The sequence below is a fragment of the Microtus oregoni genome, unplaced genomic scaffold (assembly GCF_018167655.1).
Source record: "Microtus oregoni isolate MIOR12 unplaced genomic scaffold, Mior012 000114F_ref0000099, whole genome shotgun sequence".
In the NCBI taxonomy this organism is placed as follows: Eukaryota; Metazoa; Chordata; class Mammalia; order Rodentia; family Cricetidae; genus Microtus; species Microtus oregoni.
Window position 1 is genome coordinate 402,312 of NW_024544743.1, and position 21,878 is coordinate 424,189.

At 46.3% G+C, this 21,878-nt stretch overlaps 2 protein-coding genes across 11 annotated transcripts in view; one reads left to right on the plus strand and one right to left on the minus strand.

The window, feature by feature from the left end:
- The first annotated feature begins 2,470 nt into the window (after positions 1–2,470).
- LOC121443913 (probable gluconokinase) lies at positions 2,471–19,462 on the plus strand. 9 transcript variants are annotated; one of them, XM_041645674.1, is made up of 7 exons: positions 2,496–2,560; positions 2,676–2,866; positions 6,385–6,415; positions 6,850–6,936; positions 8,111–8,154; positions 8,531–8,897; positions 9,323–9,684. In XM_041645674.1, the coding sequence occupies exons 2-6, from the start codon at positions 2,712–2,714 to the stop codon at positions 8,877–8,879; spliced, it is 666 nt and encodes a 221-aa protein (XP_041501608.1). In that variant the 5' UTR covers positions 2,496–2,560; positions 2,676–2,711; the 3' UTR covers positions 8,880–8,897; positions 9,323–9,684. The 9 variants fall into 9 exon arrangements, with proteins under 9 accessions (XP_041501610.1, XP_041501614.1, XP_041501608.1 ...); XM_041645675.1 differs by having other exon boundaries at positions 2,499–2,564; XM_041645676.1 differs by lacking the exon at positions 2,676–2,866 and having other exon boundaries at positions 2,471–2,560.
- The window catches only part of LOC121443911 (ubiquilin-1), a 39,757-nt gene continuing 34,926 nt past the window's right edge, over positions 17,048–21,878 (minus strand). The window contains exons 8-11 of one of the 2 annotated variants that reach the window (XM_041645669.1): positions 20,621–20,704; positions 19,378–19,493; positions 18,997–19,165; positions 17,048–17,557 (exon numbers count right to left, since the gene is read on the minus strand). In XM_041645669.1, coding sequence (XP_041501603.1) covers positions 17,405–17,557; positions 18,997–19,165; positions 19,378–19,493; positions 20,621–20,704 — 522 coding nt within the window. In that variant the 3' untranslated portion in view covers positions 17,048–17,404. The remainder of the gene's footprint in view (positions 17,558–18,996; positions 19,166–19,377; positions 19,494–20,620; positions 20,705–21,878) is intronic. The other variant, XM_041645670.1, reaches the window with a different exon arrangement.

Genomic DNA, 21,878 nt, shown 5'->3' on the forward strand with positions numbered 1-21,878 from the left:
CGGAGATCAGGGATAAAGATCTAATTACACATAGTACTTAAACACACAAGATAACATCACATAGCAAAAGCCTGTAATAGAGAAGCTGTCTCGAGACAAAGCCTGGGGTCATTCCAACATTTAGAACCTGAGAAAAAGAAATGGAGGAGGGGGACTGCAGAGATGGCTCAGTGGTTAAGAGCAATGGCAGCTCTTTTTTTTTCTTTTTTTTTAATTTATTTATTTATTAAGGATTTCTGCCTCCTCCCTGCAACCGCTTCCCATTTCCCTCCCCCTCCCCCGATCAAGTCCCCCTCCCTCATCTGCTCGAAGAGCAATCAGGGTTCCCTGACCTGTGGCAGCTCTTTTTTTTTTAAAGATTTATTTATTTATCTATTTATTTATTATGTATACACTGTTCTGTCCATATGCATGTCTGCAGACCAGACCAGAAGAGGGCACCAGATTTCATTATGGATGATTATGAGCCACCATGTGGTTGCTGGGAATTGAACTCAGGACCTCTGGAAGAGCAGCCAGTGCTCTTAACCTCTGAGCCATCTCTCAGCCCGCAATGGGAGCTCTTCCAGAGGTTCTGAGTTCAGTTCCCAGCACCCACATAATGACTCACTGCTTCTAGAATGGGATCTGATGCCCTCTTCTGGCATGCAGGTGTACCTGCGGCAGAGTACCATAGGCACATCAAAGAAATAAATATTAAAAGAAGAAATGGAGGAGGAATAGGAAGAGAAAAAGGGGAAGAAGAGGAGGAAGTAAAAACACACACGGGGCTAAGGAAGAGCAGCAGTTGAGACAGAAGACACACTCGGAGAGAGTCATGACTTAGAAGTCAATACGAGGCAGTGTCTCAAGAACGAAGGATGGAAGTGTGACTGGAGAGATGGCTTGGCAGGTAAGAGCACTGGCTGCTCCTGCAGAAGCCCCAGGTTTGCTTCCCAGTATTAATGTAGCAGCCCATAGCCCTCTGACTCCAGATTCGCTGGATCCAGTGCCCTTCATGACCTCTACAAACACTGCATGCATGTGGTGCACCTGCAGACACGCAGGATAAACACTCACACACATAACCAAGATTGTTAGGGCGAAAACGACAGCAACAAATGTTAGTGGTGCCTTGGAGAAATTAGAAGGTTAATGCATTGTTTGGTGGGCATGTAAGTGGTACAGCCACTTTGTAAGACATTTTGATATTTTTTTTTTCAAATCTAGAAGTATCCTAAGATCCGGCGCCCTCGGGGGCCAGGGAGATGGCTCAGAGGTGAAGGACACTGGCTGCTCTTCCAGAGGACCTGAGTTCCATTTCCAGCAACCACATGATGGCTCACAAGCATCTGTAATGAGATCTGGTGCCCCCTTCTGCCATGCAGGCATACAGGCCGGCAGAACACTGTATGCATAATTAATAAAAAAAAATCTGGCACCCCCTTCTGGCCTCTGAGGGACCCAGGCACACAAGTGGGGCGCACACACTTAGACAACACACACACACACACACACACACACACACACACACACACACACCCCACACCGCTTTTAAGAAGAAGCTTGTTCGGAAGACTGATTTTACCTCTGGGACTCAGTGAGGAAGCTTTGATCCTTGGTGACTCATTCATGTGTCTCCAGCACCTTCTGTTGTCCTTAGAGCGGCTCTGGCTGGCGGTCGCTGTGGGTGAAGCTTGTGGACTAAGGGAGAGTTTGAAAGTCTTGTTTTTTCAGGAAGAAGTTCACGTGGATGGACGGCAGCTCACGTCCAACTCTCACGCGCACCTGATTTCATTGCCAACATTACTGAGAGCCGCAGCTCCCAGTTATTAGACATTAACACAGCCCTAGCCGGGAAGGACAGCCTCCTGGATGGGGATCTTTACTGAACCTGCCTGGCTGGTTCCCTCCCAGTTATTAGACATTAACACAGCCCTAGCCGGGAAGGACAGCCTCCTGGGTGGGGGTCTTTACTGAACCTGCCTGGCTGGTTCCCTCTGGGAGAGTCAGCGAGGCACCAGTGTGCGCCGAGCATTGGCCCAGCTGGGTTTAGTGAGAACCCTCCCCTGCAGATTTGGGGTTCTGTCACTTCCCGCACAAGACAGCCACTGACGCAGATTCGCTGTTTGCACGGGTGGAAGGGGTCCAGTGGAACTGGCTTTCAGAAAAGTGGGGACAGAAGAGACCTGCGGCCAGAGAGTGAAATAGGAGAGAGCGGGAAGGAGGGAATGAGGGGGGGAGGCAGAGAAGGAGGGGAAGCAGAGAGGGGAGAGAGAGAAAGAGATCTCCCCGGCTCTATGTCCTTGTCTTTCATTGTTGTCTTTGTTAGTAAAATGTTTCTGTCACTGTCCACGCGTCCCCGGTGGTCTTCTGGCTGCAGAGCACCAGCACCTGGAAATGCCAGCATCTGCCCTCTGGCCGCACCACCCAGCGGTCGGCACAGGAGCCAGCGGCGGCGTGGTCGGTGACGTCAGGGGCCGGGCGGGACCTGTCCCGGAAGCGGGTGCCGAGGACTGAAGAACTGGGAGATGGAGGCACCCGCGGTGCTGCTGGTGATGGGTGTGAGCGGCTCCGGGAAGTAGGTCGCTGAGGCCGCAGGCGGGCGGGAACTGGGAGGCGGTTGGGCGCCCTGAGCCCTGGGAGTCCTGCCTTTGCCGCCCCTGCCGAAGTCCCCTGCTCTCCTGCCTCGCTAGCCGCTCCCCAGGGTCACCACGGATGAAAGCCGAGGAATGAAGGTCGGGCGTAGGGAGGCTGCTGGAGTACAGAGCGGAAAGTTGTTACGGGAAAGACGCAGTCCGCCACAGCTTTTAGCTCCAGCCTTACAAACCTGGACCTCAGGCATCTTGCCGAGAAAGTGGAAGGGTGCAAAGTCCCAAACCAAGAGGTGAACCTTGTCCTGGGTCTGTAAAGCTCTATCTGGTTGGGCAGATGGTTCCCCTCCTGGGTGAGTTTCCGGATTTTTCTGAATAGACATTGAAAAGTGAAGATCACCCTGCGAGGTATCGTCTTCCTTGATCGTGTTCCTGTTCATATGGAACGTACCCAGGACTCTGCAAACTATGCAGTTTCTTCCCAGCCCGGTGCAGCCAGCTTAGAAGTAAGCCAGAAGTAGGCATTTCGTTTGATAGACACCGCACTGCACCGATATAACCCAAAGACACCAAACTGCAACACGCAACTACAGGCAACAAAATAGATGTTAACTGGTGAACCAGAGGTTCGTAGTCACACGTTGGGGCGCCCTCTGACCTTCAGTCAAGGTGGGGCGACCCACTTCTGTGGGCCCCCACACCAGAGTCTTTTAAGGGTTACAGTGTCCTATCAGGAACTTTCCAAACGGTAAGGTAAGGTAGGTCTTTAAAATGAAAATTTTATTTTTATTGCGTGTATGTGTTTGGGCCCGCACCTGCACACACACGAGTGCAGATGCCCGCAGACGCATCTTCTCCTCTGCAGCTGGGCTCCAGGTCGGTCCTGGGAACTGATCTCAAGCGCTCTGAAAGAGCAGGATGCGCTCTTAACCAGCGAGACATCTCTCCAGCCCCAGAAGGTAGCTTTAGGCTTCCAAAACTTTTATCCCCACCGCAGGCGTTCTAATTTATTAATTATTTAGCAGTATTTAATTTGAGCTAGGATTTTTGATATGCAACCGAGGCTGGCCTTTCAAAAGCAGCGATCTGCCTCAGTTTTCTAGGTGCTGAGATCACAGGTCAAGCCCTGCATCCAGTCCCAGCAGCCACAAAACAGAACTCACTGAGCCTGAAAACCCCTGCTGTTGTATAATTGGGAAACCCGTTCTCTCTGTTCATTTCCTCTTCCCCTTTAGAGACCCTTTCTCTCACGCCCAGAACAGCACCTATCCCATAATAAGCGCTGATTGTCCTTGTCATGGAGACTGGAAGGATGAGCCTGAGGACATTAGCGGTGGTGCTGTTTTCCTTTATTTTACATTGTAGCAAAGCCATCTCAGCTTCTGCTAGAATAAACTTAAATCTGGATTTCTTCAGTCCTTCCCTTTCCCCAACTGTCTTCTAAAGTGACTTTTAGCCCAACCTGCTGGGAGAGAGACATCTGGACACTGAAGTTGGGTTGTAAGCTTAAATCCAGTCATTGCTTATGAGCCCCATGCTGCACCTTGTTCCTGCCGTCGTCCATAGTCCCTTGTGCGTGAACGGGCATCCGGGTCCTCTAGTTTAGATCTGGATGGAGCAGACACTATGGATTTTTCCTTTCATAACTTAGCTCTTCTTTTAGACTAGAGTTGGTGGCTAATGTTTATTCATAGTTAATCTAGGTTGATTGTAAGTAACTTTTTTTCTGTGCAGAACTCTGGTTTGGCCAGGTGTGGTGGCACTTACCTTTAATCCCAGCACATCATAGTGGTCTCATCTTTGTCTTTTGGGAACTACTAGGTGACACATTCAATAAAAATTGAATTGTGACTGGAAAGGTAGCTCGGTGCTTGCTTAAGAGGACTGGCTGCTCTTGTAGAAGACCTGGGTTCAAACCCTAGCACTCACATGGTGGCTCATGAGGGTCTGTAACCAAGTTCCAGACTCTCTTCTGACCTCCATGGGCACTGCACACATGTGGTACACTGTAGCATGAATCTAAATGGTCTTAATGGTAAAAACCTGGGGTCAGATATTAGGGGGTGAAGGCTGAAAGATCAGAGAAGCAGAACAGCCAGCCATTAGTTCTTACCTCTTCTAAATCTTCAGACCAAATGGGATGTCCTGTCTCTACAAGTCCTCAGACTGGATCCTGAGCTCCTGCCTTCTATTCCTCTCTCTGCCCAGCCATATCCCTTCCTGTCTCCACCTCCTTAGTGCTGAGATTAAAGGTGTGAGCCACCACCACTTGGTTCTGTTTCTCTTTTAGACTACTTCAATCTCATTGTAGCCCAACCTTGAACTCATAGAGATCCTTCTGCCTGTCTCTGGAGTGCTGGGATTAAAGGAGTGTGCCACTATTGCCTGCCCTCTGTGGCTAACTAGTGTGGCTAGCTCCACACTCTGATCCTCAGGCAGGCTTTATTTGTTAAAGCACAAACAATATCACCATGGTGCACTAACTTAAATGGAAACACAATATCACCACAGCATACTAACTTACATGAAAACACAATATCACCACAGTGCACTAACTTAAATGAAAACACAGTATCACCACAACACACTAACTTACATGAAAACAAAATACTCCTATGCATAAAATAAATTTCTTTTAATTGGCCGAAGAAACTAGAGGCGAATAGACACCTTGTGTGGTTCCGTTCCCCTGCACAAACTGAGGACTTGAGAAACCCAGTTAGCTATGGGGATAATCATTTAATGACAGAAAGAGGACTGGGGCCCCATCTCTCCCTCACATGCTATGTGGGACACCCTATCTTAACCATTGGCCTTGACCATTCTTGAGTTACTGACCTTGTCTTTTAGGTCTGTCCTTTATGTGTATGGATTGTTGTTTTATTATTATTTTTGCCTGCCTGTATGAGTACCACTTGGGTGCAGTGTACAAGGGAGCCAGAAGAGGGCACCAGATCCCCTGCAACTGGAGTTGAAGATGGTTATGAACTGCCATGTGGAGGTGGGAACCGAACCCAGGGCCGCTGGAAGAGCGGCCAGTGCTCTAACTGCTGAGCCACCTCTCCAGCCCCTTCTGTGTATCTAGTAAACTAGCAATGCTTTGATGCATTTATTTTTATTTTTTAAATCTTTATTTATTTATTATGCATACAATATTCTGTCTGTGTGTGTCTGCAGGCCAGAAGAGGGCACCAGACCTCATTACAGATGGTTGTGAGCCACCATGTGGTTGCCGGGAATTGAACTCAGGACCTTTGGAAGAGCAGGCAATTCTCTTAACCACTGAGCCATCTCTCCAGCCCACTTTGATGCATTTATAGGCCCCCAAACGTTACACAGTTCTGCAGGAGATTAAATTTTATTAGACTCCCCGCTCACTCGGTGTATCAAATACACTTCAGGACAGACCCCGAGTAGTTGGCCAACACAAAACAAAATAGTATTTTTTTTTTAAATAAATAAATTAAAAAACTGCCTTGGCCTGTTGATAGGCAGAGTAGGACTAGGCAGGGAGAACTATACTGAAAACTAGAAGAAAGAAGGCAGAGTCAGGAGAAACCACGTAGCTCCGCCAGAGACAGACTCTGGACAGAATCTTGCTGGTTAGCCATAGCCACGTGGACACACATAGATTAATGGAGATGGGTCCATTTAAAATTTAAGAGTTAGCCAGAAATACGCTTAAGCTATTGGCCAAACAGTATTGCAAATAATAGTTTCTACGTGGTTATTTCGGGGCTGAGCAGCCAGGAACAAACAAGCAGCCTCCTACTACAGGGCAGAAATGGAGACATCTCTGTTCTTTCCACAGATCTACCGTGGGCACACTGCTGGCCTCCAAGGTAACGTCTCTCATCCATTGTGCTCTTGTCCACTGCTTCCTCCCTTTCTTATGACCTATGGTTTGATGCCTTTGCATGGCAATCCAGGTTTCTTCTTGATAATGGTAAGTGAGAGGGGCAGCCTCAGACCAGTGGTTCTTCTTCCCTCCTTCCTTCGAGATTTATTTAATTTTATGTATATGGGTGCTCTATCTGCATGTACACCTGCACACCAGAAGAGGGCATCCAATCTCACTACAGATGGTTGCAAGCCACCATGTGGTTGCTGGGAATTGAACTCAGGACCTCTGGAAGAGCAGCCAGTGCTTGTAACCTCTAAGCCATCTCTCCAGCCCCCAGACCAGTGATTTCTATACCTCCCTGTCAGTACGCTCCTGGTGACTGTCCCATGGGCCTTGCTGATGCTATATATACTTTTTCCTTCCTTCCTAAAGCTGGGATGGAAATTCTATGATGCCGATGATTACCACTCTGAAGAGAATCGGATGAAGATGGGGAGAGGGGTACCGCTGAGCGACCAGGTAATGTTGGCTATGGGCGTCCAGGATCTCTGTATCATGCCTCCTTCTTTATTAGCCCGGAGCCTGGACTTTCCCATGGACTCAGCCCCAGGAATGAGCTACCTTCTGCCCTATCTCGTGCACAGCCAGCCACAGTTTGTTGCAGGATTTTAATCTCTAATCCCCAAGTGGGCTCCGTTTCAGCACCCACATGGCAGCTCACAGCTGCCTGTAGGTAACTCCAGTTCCAGGGGATTCCCCTGCCCTCTTCTAGCTCCTGTGGGCACTGCATGCCCTGAGCACGCTTATATACACACAGGCAAAATACTCACATAAAACAAAATCATACTTAAAGAAATATATCCAAAAGTTAAAATTAAAAAGCCCAATAAGGGGCTGGAGAGATGGCTCAGTGGTTAAGAGCACTGACTTCTCTTCCAGAGGACCCGGGTTCAATTCCCAGCACCCACATGGCAGCTTACAACTGTCTGAAGATCCAGTTGCAGGGGATCTGATACCTTCATACCAATGCACATAAAATAAAGTTAAATAAACAAAAAAAATATTTTAAAAAAGCTTAATAATACCATCATCTTGTCCATTCCCATCAGTGCTTGAATGTGGTAGGAAACCCTGGCTAACCAAGGCACTACAAGAGACAATTTGAAAGACCAAGTTCAAGTGGTACATTAAGAAGTTAACTCAGTGGGGCAGTGGTGGCACACACCTTTAACCCCAGCACTTCAGAGGCAGAGGCAGGATCTCTGAGTTCAAGGCCAGCCTGCTCTACAGAGCCAGGCTACAGAGAAACCCTGTTGGGGTGGTCAACTCAAGCAAGGGCTGGGGAAGAAAGCTGCAGCCGCACCTAGCTGCAGGTTCTGATCAGGTGTACCGGGAGGATATATTAGCTATGGTAAGAGGTGTGTGACCATCACAGCCAGGGGAGACAGTCACACAGCGGGGAGGCTGTGGGAGGTTTAAAGGATGTACCTTAAGGGGACTTACACTACTATGAAAGAGCCATTGACACCAGAGCCAAGGAATGGTTTCTGTGGGTATAGGGCCTTGGGCATGGCCCTCAGCCTGGCCATGCCCAGTTCCCACAACCACTAAGATCTCTCTGGAACTAACATTTGCAACTATGGTTCTATTGTTTCTTACCTGGGAAAGCTTCTAATTCTTGTTCTAATTCCAGGACAGGATTCCATGGCTCTGCAGCTTGCACGACATATTAGTAAGGTAAGAAATCATCTGGCCCCGGTATAATCCAGTGAGTTAAAACATCACTTCTGAAATTACAACTGGCTGCACCCATCAAGGTAGAACCAAAGACGTGGGTAAACCAGGTCCTCAGTCAGCTCTGCCCTCCGAACAGCTCAGAAGGGGCCATTTAACAAGGAACTGAGGATGCCTGGAACCCAAGATCATTCAGATCACTGGTGAAACCTCCACCTAAGGCTGAGCGCACTCCGGGCTCCATTTCCAAGTAACACTTTGCATTGGCAGAGGCTACTCCGCCACTTAGAATTGACACAAAGTCAATTTCTGCAGCCCTCATCTCTTTTTTTCTCTCTGGGTGTGGGGTGCCATCTTGTTCCTTATATTTTGAAAACAGAGAGGTGGCCTTGGGACAGCATGTCGTTCTAGCCTGTTCAGCCCTGAAGAGAAAGTACAGAGACATCTTGATACAGGGAAGAAGTGATGGGCCCCTGAAAAGCGACGGGTCCGCAGAGGAAAGGCTGGCCGGCCAACAGCTCTTGGTGGTCTATCTCAGCGGCTCGTTTGAGATCATTTCCAGACGCCTGTCCCAACGAAAAGGACATTTTATGCCGCCCGAGTTACTGCAGTCCCAGTTCAGTATTCTGGAGCCTCCATCAGCTCCTGAACACTTCATCCAGGTCAGCGTGGACCAAAGTCTCTCAGAGATCGCCGATGCCGTTCTGGAAGCTCTGCCAATGAAGTAATCATTCCACACCTGCGGGGTAAGCGCACTCTAGTTCAAGGTCCTCCTCGCCAGTGTATTCTAAGTTCCTAATTGAGAGCAAACTGCGGTATGTGGAGAGCACCGTTTGCCTGTATGGACTCAGTGTGCAGTTGTCCCGCAGGTGCCCTCCAGGTGTCCCGCAGGTGTCCTGCAGGTGTGCCAGGAGGAGGGGAAAGGATGGTAAAAGTTAAGCTTAAACTTAAATCGTGTATAATGGAACCAGATGGTCAGTGGAAATTGTGCAATCAATGCTAGAAACCACTCCCGTTTGAAAGAACAATGCCTTGTGCTTGTGCCTGCACAAATGGATGAAATATGCTACCCTGGAGGCCAGCTGGAATTGGTCTCAGCAATAGAAACCTGAATCAAAGCAGCCACTGACTGCAGGCATTTCACACCATACTGCCATTGGTTTTCAAACAGGGTGTCGCTGTGTAACAGCTCTCTAGCTGTCCTGGAATTCACTCTGCAGAGCATCCTGAAGCCCAGAGATCCGCTTGCTTCTGCCTCCCCAGTGCTGGGATTAAAGGCGTGCATTACCATAACCGGCTTCATCTTCATACATATGTCATTATGTTCTATAATCTGCCATTATGCTTTGCTTTAATTCATCCCCCTTCACAGCCTTCCCCTGCCCTTGTCCCCTGTTCCTCCCTGGCAGGTGACAAGGGCACCTTTGCCCAGGTGACCACCTTCCTGCATTCATGGTTTCTCAGTCTTTCTTAAGATCTCTTCCTGCCTGCTTGGTATACACATCATATATGTATATAAAACTTTAAGTTCAGGTCCTGCTTGGGAGAGAATTGGGCCTTTTTACAACTATATAGAATTCCATTATGTACGTACATCACACTTAAAGCTTTTTTTTTTTTTTTAAAGCTGTGTAAGACACGTACACCAGGCTGGTCTAGAACTCACAGAAATCTGCCTGCCTCCTGAGTGCTGAAATTAAAGGCGCACACACAACCGCCTGGCATACCCCATTTTCTTCTTTTTTTTTTTCTTCAATATTTATTATGTATACAATATTCTGTCTGTGTATGCCTGTAGGCCAGAAGAGGGCACCAGATCTCATTACAGATGGTTGTGAGCCACCATGTGGTTGCTGGGAATTTAACTCAAGACCTTTGGTAGAGCAGGCAATGCCTTAACCTCTGAGCCATCTCTCCAGCCCCCCCATTTTCTTTAACTGTTTATTTTTTGAGTCAGTGTCTATGTAGTCCTGGCTATCTTGGAGCCCCCTACATCGACCAGGCTGACCTCAAACCCAGAGAGTTGAGAGTAAAGGTGTGTGCAACCATACCCACGAGGGATCTTTTCAGTCGAGAGGATGGGGAGGACCTATCCTATCAGAGCTACTAGGTCCTGACCTCTCTCAGGGTTCAGAATAGAACTTCTATGACAAGCGAAGACTGGGCTTGGAAAATGGACCCGAGGGGTAAAACAAACTGACTTAGGCATGTTTTTCCTGAAAGTTTCTTTATTCCTTGGGGGAAGATGAGAATAAGGGCGTAAGGGCAAGATGTAAGGGATAAGGGGAAGGGAAAAGAAGCAGCGTAGGGGTATAAGGTATAAAAAAAGTAAGAGTAAGGAGTGATCCACAAAGCTTTCAGTTTACATAGGCAGACAGACACATTAATAGTCCCATAGGTGGTAACAATAGTATCAAGCAGCCGGGCGGTGGTGGCACACGCCTTTAATCTCAGCACTCCGGAGGCAGAGACAGGCGGATCTTTGGGAGTTCGAGGCCAGCCTGTTCTATAAGAGCTAGTTCTGGGACGGGCACCAAAGCTACAGAGAAACCCTGTCTCGAAGGGGCTGGAGAGATGGCTCAGAGGTTAAGAGCATTGCCTGCTCTACCAAAGGTCCTGAGTTCAATTGCCGGCAACCACATGGTGGCTCACAACCATCTGTAATGGGGTCTGGTGCCCTCTTCTGGCCTGCAGGCATACACACAGACAGAATATTGTATACATAATAAATATTTTTAAAAAAAAGAAAGAAAACATTTAAAAAAAGAAACCCTCGAAAAACCAAAAAAAAAAAAAAATAGTATCAAGCATGCATTTTCATGGTCATGAGACTGGTGGATCTGGCAAGCAGGCACCTTATGTCTCAGCAGGGGTGTGGTTGTGAAGCTCCCCTGGTAGCTACTGGCCTGTGGGCTTGATTTGCATCAGCACCTAGCTGGTTGACTTTAAAGGAATATCTTCTGGGGGCCCTGCTTAACTCCAGCAGGGTGCCCAGGTGAGAATTTTCCTTTTCGACTCAGGCCTTTTTCCTGTATAGTTAATCTCCTGGGCTATGGTTCTGTTAGTTGAAACCAAAGTAATGGGTAATACAGAATGTTAAGTCAGAGCAGACCAGGAGATTACAGCTTCTGAGTCTCCTCTCTTCAGTGAGTGCTGTCAATAAAGAAAGCTCATAGCGGATTATTTTTATGTAGATTTTGGCTGTGAGAACAAGGACTGGATCCTTTTCACGCCATGGCTTCATGGTGTGGGGGGAGGGATCCGGTTGCCCTACAGGAAAAATCAGGTTTATCCACTGATACACTTCTGGGATACTACAGAAGGGAGAAATGCCATGATTTCATAAGATTTTTACAGAACTGACTTATCCCAAGGACAGATGTTCCCGCAGCTTTGCAGAAACGGGTTCTCCAGGTGGAGTGGACATATACACTCACTGTGGATAGTGCAGCACCTGGGGGCTCCCCACCCCAACGTGGGCTCTCCAGCCCATGGACTTGGGTCCCACTCTAAATATAAAGCGCTTGCGTTGAGCAGCAGACTCCACTCCATGCTTTCTGACTGAATGCAAGTCACCAGTCACTACAGGCTCAAGCCGCCATGCTGCCCTCGCCCACCAACTGTGAAGCCACGTGAGCCTACCCTGATTTCCCCAAGGTGCCAGGTGCTTGGTCACAGCAGCAAGGAGAGCAACCGAACTTGGCACTCCTGTGGCCTTTCTGCTCTGCCTCTTTGCCAAGTTATTTGGGACATGTCCTCCCTGGTGTCAGAACATGGTCCAATGAGGCCAGGCATGGTGATGCTCACCTTTAATCTCAGCAGACCAGGGGCAGCTGAATCTCTTGTTAGTTCAAGGCCAGTCTTGCCTACTTACTCAGTTCCAGGCTAGCCAGAGCTACAGTGAGACCTTGTCTCAAAATAGAACAACAAACAAACTGGGCAGGGGTTTCTCAGTGTAGTTTTGGTGCCTGTTCTAGAATTAGCTCTTGTAGACCAGGCTGGCATTGAACTCCGCCTGCTTATACCTCCCAAAGGCGTGCACCACCACTGCCTGGCAAATTAAGCTATCTGTGTATTGCAATGAGGCTGTGGTTTACTGGAAAGGTGCTGGGGGGAGGGGAGGCATAAGCAGCTACGTCATGTCTGCCTGACTCCACCTTCTCCTGCCTAGCTTTATTCTGGCTGTCCAAGCTGGAACTGCCCTACCCAGAAAAGACCACACTTCTGACAGGCCTTAAACCTGACTAGCAGGGAACCTTTGGAGACTCGTCCCCCCTTATATGTCAGAGTGAGATACAGTCAGCCACCATCCTGAGAGGTTATTAGTTCAATTCACAGCAACCACATGGTGGTTCACAACCGTCTACAAAGAGATCCAATACCATCTTGTGGCGTGCAAACATACAGGCAGAACACTGTATAATAATAAATAAATGATAAATAAATAATAAAAAAAAAGAACGACTTAGAGGAAGAAAAGGTCCTGACCCACCAGTGAGGGAAGTCCAGACGGGAATCTGGAGGAAGACCTGTCAGCTGCTCCACACAGTGTTGGTGCTGACCGAGGACGTGCAGCAGAAACCCTGGGGAGACGCTGCTGGCCCACTCAGGCTGCAGGACCACCTGCGAAAGTGGTTGACTCCCAAAGGTCTCGCCCCACAGGCTAAGTACCGGTGTCCTGGAGGAGCCTGGACTCACCGAGTAATTACTCAGTCAGATGTTCTTTGATCTCTGTCCCTCAACTATAGCAGTAAAATGCAAGTCTGTCTTCTACTGACAGAAGTGGTTGAGCACTGTGTTCCAGCCTCTCACCGTGTCTACATCTGGCCCTCCCACTTTCTATGCCTTTGTGGCTGTCTCCATGGCAACCGAATGGCAGGGAGTCCCCAAGATCCCTGATTGCTGCTTGCTTTCTGGCCCCAGAGTCCTGGGAGTGGCATTCTCGTGCAAGGCGTAAGGGAACGTCTGAGCAGACACTTAACTATCTTGGGAGTGGTGTCATTCTCGTGTCCCGTCAAGAGTGCATATTAATGAGTTAGAGGGTTGGACTCCCCCCACCCCCATGTGTTTATGTGTGGTGAACATGCTTGTCAGCGTGGGAATGTGTATCTGTAAGCTTGTGTGAAGAGACCGACACAAATGTCCTATTTCTTTCCCTGGTCACAGCTTCCTTTGCTTGCTTGTTGCGACAGTTCTGAACCTGGAATTCACTGATAAGGCTAAAGGCTAGTCTGACAGTCTCCACACTCCCAGGCCTGGAATCACAGACCTGAACTCAGGTCCTCGTGCTTGTGCGGCAGCCACCTGAGCAACCAAGCCATCTCCTCAGCCTGTATCTGCCAATCATGACAGCAAACCAAGGGTCCAGAGAAAACAGGGTGGAAGTAGAGGAGTGTTAGCAAGTGGCACTCAGGTTGAGAGGCCACGGCCCTGGGACTGGCTAGTTCTAGGATCATTCCCGAGACTGAGATCAAGGACAACCGGTGTGTGTGTGTGGGGGGGGGGGCATGCAGGAGGTCCTTCCACTCCTCCAGCCAATAGCTGCTGAGATACCAGCCCATTGGGGCGTGGTCTCTCTCCCTTTAAAAGTGAACTAAAAGTCACAAAGAAAAACAAGGCGTAAGGCTAAAAGTGAAGCATTCTGATGAAGTCCTGAGAGAGTGGACCCATCAGTGTTTGTGAACACAGGCTGCTCGGCAGTATGCTGCTTGTGAAACAGCCAATGACTGATCACAACTCCAAACTGAAAGGAACTCTGAATACTCAAAGGCCGACTGTAGACACTTTAAAATAGAAATGGCATTAATGTTTTAAAGATGTGTGGCAAAACATCTACAATGGATTCACGGAAAATGTGAATACTGAGGCTGTTTTAGACAATAGCAACAAGTGAGACTCCAGGTGTTCATTCCTTTCATTCACGCAGGCTGCGGTAAAAAATGGCTCTAACTGTGATGAAGACAATGTGCACAACACAGCAAAACTGCCTCTAGACAGCACCCGCAACCACATGATGGGCTGACTGAAGGGCTAGGCTGTGTGCATTCATCCCAGAAGTCAAGTTAGGTATCAAACAGAGACTTCTGGGATACCACCCCCGCCCCCAAAAAAGGAAAAAAAGTTGTTAATGTGGCAGAGCACTCTGGAAGAAACATTTGAAAACACCAGTCAGTCATACATTCCCACACATCTCCAGGAGACCCACTTCCCAGTTCCTGGGCTGCCTTTGAGGTTTCTCACCTGAATAACAATACAAGGAACTTTAAGCGTTTAATCAGAAGCAGTACTGCAGCTGAAAGCAGAGAGTTTGCTGTTGATCTGGGGATTCTGGCCTGGGGGTGTGGTTTTCTCCCACTGTATTGCTGTGTCTGTCACATTTCCACTAATTATGTGTGACTGGGTGTAAGGAAATGGCTGTTCATTGGTGGCATATATATTCAGCCAGTTATGGTGATGTCAAACAGCCAGACTGTCCATATAGGGAGGAGAGATAGTGACACACTTGTTTTCTGGTGAGCCAGTGGATACAAACTCTGTTCCATCCACAAAGTGATTTAAAATACCGTGTATAAGGTGTACATAAAACAATGGATTTTCTATCTAGTCTTGGGGCACACTCCTTAGGTATCTCAGTAGCACATCTACTCTAAAACCCAAAACAACGGAAACTTCTGGCTCAGAGCATTTCCGACAGATGATTTCAACACAATGTGACATCGGCTGCTGTAGTGAACACTCCCACACACATTACCCGTGGACTTCAGGAGCAGGGTCAGTTCTTGGCACCCTTATAACACAAAACGCAGACAGATGAACTGTGTTCTGGGATGTTTCTGCTATCTTGTCCCATCACCCTGTAACGACGTCAATCTATCCCCATAGGCTGGTGATCACTGTGAGTTTAGGATAGCCAGAGGTACACGGTAAGGCCCTAGATAATAATAATCCCTTTCATTACTATGGTTAAACCAAACTTGAAATCCAAGAGTATTTTTTTCCTCTTTAGTCTTTTCATACACAGGATCTCACTGTATATCCAGACAGGCCTCAAACTTTGCATCTCCCCATTACAGACATGCACAACCCCACCTGGCTTGAGATTAGAAATCCTGAACACAGACAGACCAGCCATCACCTGCCTGACTATTTGCTATCAATTTTCCCCCCCTCTACTCTTTACTGAAACTGTTCTACAGAACTTGGTGTAAGAACAACCTCTGCCTGCACTCACTTCTCCTCTGCTCACACTGAAAGCATCTAACCTGCTGGTTGGCTCACTGTCCAACACTGTTCTTGCAGGACAGGGTGGCCCATGCTATTATAGTACTCGGGAGCCTTATTCAGGAGGAGGACCAGGTTCACTCAGTCTGGGGACACATACATACTGAATTTCCGAACAGCCGGTCTACAGAGTAAGACCCTCCTAAGAAATACCCAACTTTTCATAAAATTCAGGATAAATCACGCCAAATAGGCTTTTTATTAAGATGTGTTGAGAAAAAACAAAGACATCTTTCTACAAAAGAGGCAAGACAAACCAGTGTAAAAGCTGGAAATTTATTGTTATTTTGTGATTAATAAATCAAGCTGGCATGACACTGCCCCTCGTGTGGTGCCATTCACCAGTACAGAAGTCTTTAAACCAGACAGACCGAGGCATAAGGCAGAGAGCAGAGACACGAACACTATCCTTGCCAGCCTCCTCCAGCCCCGCCTCCACCCTGCCCTCTGCACATGTTTTCTGCTTGGGGAAAGTGTAACAACAGTGAGCAGTCTGGGGCAACCTGGTCTCCCAACCTTTTAATAGCAAGCAACTTAAACAAGTTATGAAATTCATCTTCTCTTTCCCTTGATTTTATTCGTCTGAACTCATCTGAGATTATTTCAACATTATAATTTTGGATAACTGTACAAGAGAATACAATGACCTAAGAGAATACTGAACCAGAGCCAGCCGCATATATCACTGACCCTAAAGCTGTATTTTAATTGGTCCCGAAGGAATGTATCACCTCAACAGTGTGAGAGTTAGGCAAACAGAATTTCTTTGGGGAGGAAGAAAGAGGCTATAGGATAGCCAAACTTACTCAAAATTGTTAAAACGGCTCTTTGTTTTCCACCAGACTGACACTACTATATGCATAGAATCTTCACAGAATCTTGGTTGCCAGTATTACTTAGTTCAGACTGGCCCAATCCAGAATAGATTCTGTCTCACCCCTCCCCCACCCCCTTCTCTGAGGCCCTGAACAGCACGACATTCAACTATTTCATAATAGAACTAGGCAAACACTTCAGAAACAAGTGGCTCACTAATCATTTTAAATCCAGGTACTGCCTATGAATGAGAAAGCTGATAAACCCAAAAGATAGCTCTACTTCTATATGGCGACTAAAACGGAGACATCAGCACTTTCAGTGAAAGCAGCATTTCAATCAAACACAGTGCTGCTTAGACACGCACGGGGGGGGGGCAGAAGCCCCGGCAAATGCACTGGAGTATGTTACAGTGCTCCTTCAGTCTGAACAAAATAAAGGTAATTTACAGCCATTATGTTAATGTTGAAATATTGTTACATTATATTGTCTGTACAATTAAATGTCCCTATAATGATAACCAGAATCAGTTTTCTTTATTGTCCACACACCTGACTAAATGGCACTTCTGCTGAGAGATGTTTATCAAAGATGCTGTAAGAGTCTACACAATTGAGAACCCTTATTTTACGTTTCTGGTTACAGGGATTTTGCTTAGACGACCTATAAATGTGCACTAGTTTGTACTGCACACACATAAGCAAACTGTCAGTAATATAAACCTTACAGCGTTGTTAGCAAAAGTACATGCCAAAGTCACAATTAGCAATACTGTACCACAAATCATGGAGCGCAATGATCTGCTTTGTAATGCCTTTATTCTACATAAATTACTACCATGGGGTTATGTTTAAAAAGCAAGTTAGTTGGACAGATGCAGGACAAAAATTTGTTCACCCAATTAGAAAAGGTGATATTTTAAAAAATTACAATGAATGCCAAGTGTTTGATGCATGCAGCAGCCTTAACTGAAAACATTGATTCCCACTGTTCCAAAGATACAGACACCCGCATATCCTACCGCACTCCACCTCAGATGCGTCCTATTGGTTTCCTTTATAACAGCACAGAATTCCAATGAAAAGCAGGTTATTTTAAAGATTTAAGAGCCGTTATCAAAAATAAATTACATTTTTTTCAGGATACAGAAATGCTGCTATGATGGCTGGGAGCCCAGTAACCTTTCAATGGCTGCATTGATATCGCCCCCTGTTGCTATCAGTGCTTGCAAGTTTGCTTCACGGTTCAAAAATCCCATGGCACTGAGCTGTTCCAGTTGTTGCTGGAATCTGACTTCTGGACTCTGCAGCTGTTGAAGAGAGCAGAGAAGCACACTCTAAGGAGAGGCAGTCTATGCTAACCCAACCACTGCTCAAACACATCAACTGCTTTTTAAACAACGAATGTTGGTCTGTCGAGCTCTCTTTAAATTGTTACCTGTGCCCTGAGATACATACACATATCTGGTTATTAAAGAGAATGAACTTACTTAACTAAAATATACAAGACCACCTACAATTATTTAGAAAGTGGACATTTTTAAGTGCTAGTCTATAATTTATCCTTACATATATATGTGCATATTTACTTCAAATGAGCAAAATATGATTTAAATAATTTAGCTATAATTTTAAATATCCATCATATTTAAAAGTTGTTTAGCGTTTTATCATGACAAATAGACTATATAATTCTGCCTTTAAAAAAAAAACTTAGACCGGGCGATGGTGGCGCATGCCTTTAATCCCAGCACTCGGGAGGCAGAGGCAGGCGGATCTCTGTGAGTTTGAGACCAGCCTGGTCTACAGAGCTAGTTCCAGGACAGGCTCCAAAGCCACAGAGAAACCCTATCTCGAAAAACCAACCCCCCCACCAAAAAAAAAAAAACCCAAAAAACTTAGAGACTGGAGGTGAGTGCTTGGGTCTTGGATTTGATTCCCTAGGCTCTCTTTCTCCCCATCTCCCACAAAGAGTAAAACTGGCTTAATAAATTCCCTGGCTTAATAAATCCCACCACTGTAGAGGCTTGTAAACAAGCAGGAACTCTTCTTAAAGCCCATGCCCAGACAGCTGATGCTTTCTTCTCTGCACTGACACTGAATGTGCCTGGTTGTAATCATGTGTTATAGTGCACCATGTGCATGCCTGATGCTCACAGATGTTAGAAGAGCCCTGAGACTAAAGTTACAGGTGCTGTGACCCACCATGTGGGTGCTGGGGATTGGATGTGGGTCCTCTGGAAGAACAGCCAGTGCTCTTAACCACTGAGCAAATCATTTCTTCAGGCCCCCTTACTGGTAAATTCTTAGTAAAGACAATACATGTTCATAGATGCAAGACTAAGGAGTCCACACACATTAAGTCACTACAGGAAGTGCTGGGGGAGGGGACAGGCTAGAATAGGAAGCCTAGATACAGTTGTTCTGAAATACTGACAATATTTTTACGTTTTCTCTGATAAATCTTTATAAAACCTATTTCAAATGACTTTGAGGAAAGTACTTCAAAACTTACATTTTATAAGGCTATTTCTAAATACTATGGCATTAGATTGAAGCATTCTTTTCTTTGGTGTCTGATATAGCACCAAAAGTAACAATTTCTGTAATGCATGTCTTTAGATGTAACATCCTTGAATAGTACTTTTCATTATCTGAACACTAAATGGCTGCTGCTTTCTTTTTGCCTTTTTGGAAAATTCTATACTTAGGCTAGGCATGCAGAATCTGTAAAGAAAAGCATTGTCACCTGAGGATTCACCCCAGCAAGAGCTTGCAGCATTTGCTGGATGAACTGCTGGTGGCCTGGCTCGGTGGCGCCCCCTGTGGGGCTCGTGTTTTCATTAGGTGCAGAGCTAGGTGCATTGTTTCCTGATGAGCCTCCAGAATTGCCTGCTGCCCCCAAGCTAGGAGCAAACCTAGGGAGGGCACACACAAAGGGGGTGGAGTCAGTTACATCTGAACATGATACTGGCTAAGTTATTTTCTTAAAAGTAAGCAGATATATAACTTTGAAAACTGACTAAGAAATAACTCAACAGCCAAAATAAAATGCCAAATGATATTAATTCTCTAATTCTCACAGAAATGAACCATCCTGTGCTTTCGAATCTCTCCCAAATAAGCCTACCCTGGGATGAGGCCGGGGGCTTCTGTTGCCAATGTCTGCAAGCCCTGCTGGATCTGCAACAATGCCTGCATGGCTCTAGGGTTTGACATCGCTGACAGTGTGTCAGGGTTCTGCATCTAAGGAAGAAGGAAAAGCAGTGGTTACCAAAGCATTAAAAGCAAGGTAGGTACATTTTTCCAACTTGGCTATATTTTTGAAGAAAACCTAAAACCTTACTCCCAGATAGCTGTATATTTCTTCCCAAAATACACACAAACTCTCCTCTTTTGACAGCAAATTCCACACATAGGTCATTACTTGACTCAGTTGCAAGCCTACCATAAAGGACATTTTTCAGAATGAAGACAATTAAGAGCAATCCAAGAAGTCACATTTCCCCCTTCTCCAACAGAAAAAAAGAAAAAAAAAAAAAGGAAAAATAACTATTTCTTAGCAACTCCAAATGTACAATGTATTGGATGGCGGCAATATGGTGGAAGCTGTGTGCATCTTCTGACCACACGCTGTCTGCTACTAATCTAACAATGCTGCCAGTCTGCCACCTCAGACAATTGCTCCAAAGTTGAACCAACAGTGTCCTGAGTATAGCTTCCTCACTTTCAGATACCCACGCCTAACTGACGAGAGGGCAATGAGCTCACTGCAGCAGACTGAGGACAACACTGACCGTTGACAACGACTGGCTGGACTAACCACCATTTCAGCCAGAGAGCAACCCTGAGAACTACCAGCTTCAAAAGCACCAACACCACTTTTATGTCTTGAAATAATACTGTGACAATCTTGGGCACTACCTTTTTTTTTAAACCTCCTTGCTGTGACAACAGATATTTTAACCTTCCTATTTCTGGCTCTGAGGACATGAGGTCTACTCCTTAGAGAACAAGCACTCTACTAATTCGGAAGAGACTGAGACACTACAACAAAACCCAACCTGTGACGTCAGAGAGGGCAGCTCACTCAGAACTAGTCCAAACTCTAGTGGATGTACCACACGGAAGCACTTCAAGGGGAGGAAAGGGGAAGAAATGGCCCATGATATTAAGGAAGCACTCTGCATCCTAAAACCTCACGGTCTAAGCACAGTCGGGAGCAACACGGGCTGGGAAGACAAGGCTCAGTGTCTGCATGTGTGCAGCACCAAGAGGCCTCTGCTCTGCGCCATCAGCAGGAAGGAGGACACGTTCATCATCAACCTCTCAAGCAGATCATTACAAAGACAGCAGCGTCTTTTCTTACTCACTTGTTGGAGGAAAGTTGGGAGCTGTTGTCTCATTTGTTCTTGAAGCTGAGGATTTCCAGCAAATAGGGGATTATTCAGCATCATCTATGGGGCAAGTGTTCAAACAATTTTAACTGGAAATATCTGAAACAAGTAATGTACCTGATTTAATATTCTACCTTCCTCCAAATGCCTAAATTGGCACTGAAAAGGGAGGAAGGGAGAACATAAATCAAAAAGGAGCAGGAAGTTCTATCCATAAGGATCTGGGGGAGGGGGGAGAGAAAGGAGGAAGGCAGGTAGGAAGGAAGGAAGGCAGGCAGCTTCTCTTTCACCAACAATGGTGGATGATGGATGTCATGTTGGGCCCTAAAAAATAAAAGCAATTGTTTTGTAGCCTTTTCCTTGAACAAAGGTAAACTTCTGCCTTTGGGGGGGGGGGGGGGAGGATCTAGGAGTGCTGGATTCTCAGGAAGACAATGCTTTGGCTACACTACAGAATAAAAGAACATTAATATGTAAAAACTTAAATATGGCTTGCTCAGAAACCTCAACACACAAACAGCAAGCACAGAGAAATCAGATCTGGAGCCACTATTATGTACCTGCTTGCCACTACTAACAGTTGATATTAGGTCCAGAATAACCATGAAACAGCAACCAACTGCCAGAGAAATGGAGCTGCTAGATGAAAACCAGCCCAAAGTAGCACCATCAGTCCTCTGGGGAAGTGTTAAAACACCTAAGACCCAAAGATGTAAATGAGAACACCAAGATTAACGTCTGAATTCCACCTCACTAGCAGCACAGGTAGAAAAGTGGGATTCCTCCAAACCTTCAAAGTATGACCAATTGAACATGACGTGACTGCCTGAAGGTAAGATCATCATACAGTCAGCAAACCAGAGACTGCTAAGTTCAAAGGAGACAGATTGTGTATCACTTTCCAATGATTGACTGATGAACTGTTTACCTGTCCAAAGTCTAGGGAGGAAATGAACTTTGCCCTCAATTAGGTAACCATACTGAAGAACAACTGTATGAAAATCCTATTTAAAAAAAAAGTGTTCTCTCCTCCCTCCTTCAAAGTGGGTTATTTAATTTCAACATCATCGAAGCAGAAAACAGTTACTGTTTTATGGACAGAGTTTCAGAGTGAGCAGCACATGAAGCAGGAGCTGCTCCCAGCCAGAAATGCCTCTTTATTCTTCCACACAAACACTGCTTTACTGTGGGCTATTATCCTGTTATCATATTCCCCTTTCATTTAAATTTTTCA